This window comes from Pholcus phalangioides, unplaced genomic scaffold (assembly GCF_987345545.1).
Source record: "Pholcus phalangioides strain wild (caught in Gottingen) unplaced genomic scaffold, Ppha-v1.0 ptg000015l_1, whole genome shotgun sequence".
Taxonomy (NCBI): domain Eukaryota; kingdom Metazoa; phylum Arthropoda; class Arachnida; order Araneae; family Pholcidae; genus Pholcus; species Pholcus phalangioides.
Genome location: NW_028301608.1, coordinates 12,453,057 through 12,456,284, shown reverse-complemented (window position 1 = coordinate 12,456,284; position 3,228 = coordinate 12,453,057). Strand labels below are relative to the sequence as shown.

Genomic DNA, 3,228 nt, shown 5'->3' with positions numbered 1-3,228 from the left:
AGTATCTTTTTATTGTTCCTTTGAACAGCACAGCAGAAACTACTAAACACCCTTCAAAATGCCATATCTTTTTAATAAAGTAGGCTTTCTTCCGATTTTCACCATGTTGAAACTAAGAGGTTTAGGGAAAAGTGCCCCATTGAGAACTTTAGATTCAACGTTACAAAATACTGGGTCTTTATAATTAAAGCGCCACTTTGTGAAATAGCCATAAAAGGAAAACTACTGGAAAAAATGTTATCAAACTTAGTAATAGTTTAAAGGAGGCCATGGGATTCAATTTTCCTACAGAACTTATTCACATCTTTGGTCTCTGCTTTTATCCAAAAAACAGTGATTAGGCAAAAAATAGAAATAAACGATGGATTATTTAAATTTAATTAAATTACCACAGGATGAATACGAGAGAATACAAAACTAATAAGTACGTGGAAGCATTCGGTTCTATAAACGTTTATGAAATGTCATCGTAATCACAGTCTAGAAAATGTCTGCTTATATAGACGGTTTATAATATTTTTATATCCAGAAAAATAGCTGAGACTACAATAGAAGTATGAGAATAAATACTAATAATTGAAGACGGAGATAATTATACCAAAGGATTATAGGATAATTATACCAATAATGAGCAGGATATAAGTTGATATAAATAATTTAAACCGGAAATAGATTTGTCAATGCTGGACAAATCCATTTCCGGACAGCACAGGTCAAGAAAAAATTTTGGCTGGTCATGTATTTTTCTAACTACGTGACCGATGCTACATGAAATACTAATTCGGGGAGGTATCATTCTCTAAATTACATGCTCTTGACTGGGCATGTAAATATGTTGATATTTTTCTAGCCCTGATCTAAATCATCCATGTACGCACTTCGATACTTTAATGTTATATTAATAAGACTGCTGTCAATGTAGGCAGTACCATAGGCGTGCTGGCTTAAAGATAAGTGTTTATCACGACTTTTTCATGCTATAATCTTTTAACGAAGTCTTTAAACGATGGGAATTTTACCACGGAATGAATATAATGCAATACCCAGTCAATACTGCCATCAATGTTCACGACGTCACATCGCAAACTATCCCGAGAAAAACAAAGTCCAGTAAATGCCTTGCGTAGAGACGGTTTATAGTATTTGTATATTTAGAAAAATAGTTGAGTTCACAGCAGAATTGATGTATAAGAATATATATAATAATAATAATAATATGCAGAAATGATATTAGGACTATAACCAGTATAGGGAGCATGATATAAATTAGAATATAAGCAAGGGCTGGACAAATCGATTGCGCGTGAAAATTTCGATTCGGCATGTATTTTTCTAGCCTCATGCCCGACGCTGCTTATCACGGCATTTAAATGCCGTCTCGAGTATGTATTATTGTACGTTACATGCTCGATTGAACATGTAAATAGTTTTAGATTCGTCCAGCCCTGCTTTAAGCTATTTACGCACTGATACTTTGGTAAGACATAATTATGTTGTGTTCGTGATAAGACTACTGCGAATGTAGTGATTACCGTGTAGGCGGTGGAAAAAAGATAAGTATCTATCACAGTCTTTCAATTTATGAATTTCATCATCCGCGTATGGGTATGGATTTTTCGTCTCTCAGAATATGTGTAAATAAATTATATGAAACATTTCTGTTCATTATAATGTAATGATATACTTTATACACAATGAGTAACACCATCAATAAGGAAATAAGCATTTCCATACAAAAATAAAGCTGTTTACCAACAAAAATTCAGCTAACTAACATCATAAACAAAAACATTACTTGTCTAAAATTCAGTTTTGTTGATCACAATAGTATCACAAATGTTCGATTTTTCCATAAAGTTCACGCACCTGCTCTGCCGACGTGTATACACGGCGACACTTGCACGGCAAAGACTTGCACCCACGAAGATCAACTGTATTGAGTTCAGGACACTTCATAACCACGTCTTTCAAGACCGATGGGCGAACTTCGGAGTGCACGAGTCCTAGCACTCTTATTCGGAGTAACTCCGTGTCGTAATAGACCAACGCGGACAATGCGATTTCCACGAAAGCTCCGGACATGTAGAAAAATGTGATTTCTTCCAACGTGTACCTCCACCGAAGTATCGCCTCATAGAGGTAAACAGAAGACAACATCGGTCCATCCAGAGAGAGCTTCCTCAAATTGTCACATGGTATGGTCAATAGGCTCTCGCAAGTTACTCTCGGATAGCACCAAATGTGCAGCGATTTCAGATTCTTCGATCTGTTCAATATCATGTTCAAGTCTACGTCGTCCATCCGATACGAGGCAACCAAGGTCTCCAGCTTGGGAAAACCGGAAGTTCCTTCGGCACCCACGGAATTGAAAGAGCATCCTTCCAGGTTCAGGACACGTATGTCGGGACAGCCATGCTGGAACTTGGCTACGGGGAATGAACACATCCCGTCTCTGAGCAGCGACACGTCCGAGTGTAGTTCTTCCAACAGCGGACAGTTCTCGGCTATGTCCGTCATAACGTCGTAGTGTTCCCTGATGCTGATGCCGCACAACTTCAGATACTTAAGTTTGCTTCCACCGGCGGTGATCGCGGGCGCTAGAGTATCGGCGCACAGGGTGAAGCCATCGTCGTTGATTTGGTGCAAGCTCAACGAACTTATATTGGGACAATTCATCGCAACGTAGACGAAAAATTCCCTGTCCACTCTGGTCCTCCATAACTTCAGATCCGTCAAGTTCGCGCAGTCGCTGAATATCGCCGGGAAGACCCTCAGTGTCAGAGCTTGGTTCATGATGCTCAGTTTCCGGGTATGAGCCAGCAAACCTTTATCGTGCATCCTCAGCAGTTGATACAGGTCAGCGCGGCGGGTTTTCGGCTCGCTCTTGCAATCCACAATCCTCCAGAGAGCCGGTTGCGCCAGAGCCAGGTTCCATTTGGAGCACACTTGCGACACGTTGCTCATCAGTTTTACGTGGCCCTCGGTCCTCACGTAAAAGGAGAAGATATGGGCCACAATTTCCTCCGGGAGATCCGTGAAGTTCATATCTAAATCTCTTCACTCAATATATACCGCATTTATTATTCGAAAAAAAACTCTTCCAACCTATATCCATCGATTATAACACTCATCTCACTGAAAAATCGCATTTAAAATATTTATCATGGATGATGATGAGCGCGGGCGGATCATCTCTTGCGATTTGATTAATCATCAATATTTTCACGA

The 3,228-nt window shown here is 39.6% G+C and overlaps 1 protein-coding gene across 1 annotated transcript; it reads right to left on the bottom strand.

The window, feature by feature from the left end:
- Positions 1 to 1,830: 1,830 nt before the first annotated feature.
- Positions 1,831 to 2,793, bottom strand: LOC149075461 (F-box/LRR-repeat protein 6-like). The gene has a single exon (XM_089245417.1). It carries the CDS (start codon positions 2,791 to 2,793, stop codon positions 1,831 to 1,833), a length of 963 nt encoding a protein of 320 aa, XP_089101543.1.
- Positions 2,794 to 3,228: the final 435 nt, after the last annotated feature.

Bases quoted from the DNA above. Each gene is read 5' to 3' on its own strand.
- LOC149075461 (XM_089245417.1), bottom strand. From the start codon at position 2,793: ATGAACCAAGCTCTGACACTGAGGGTCTTCCCGGCGATATTCAGCGAC.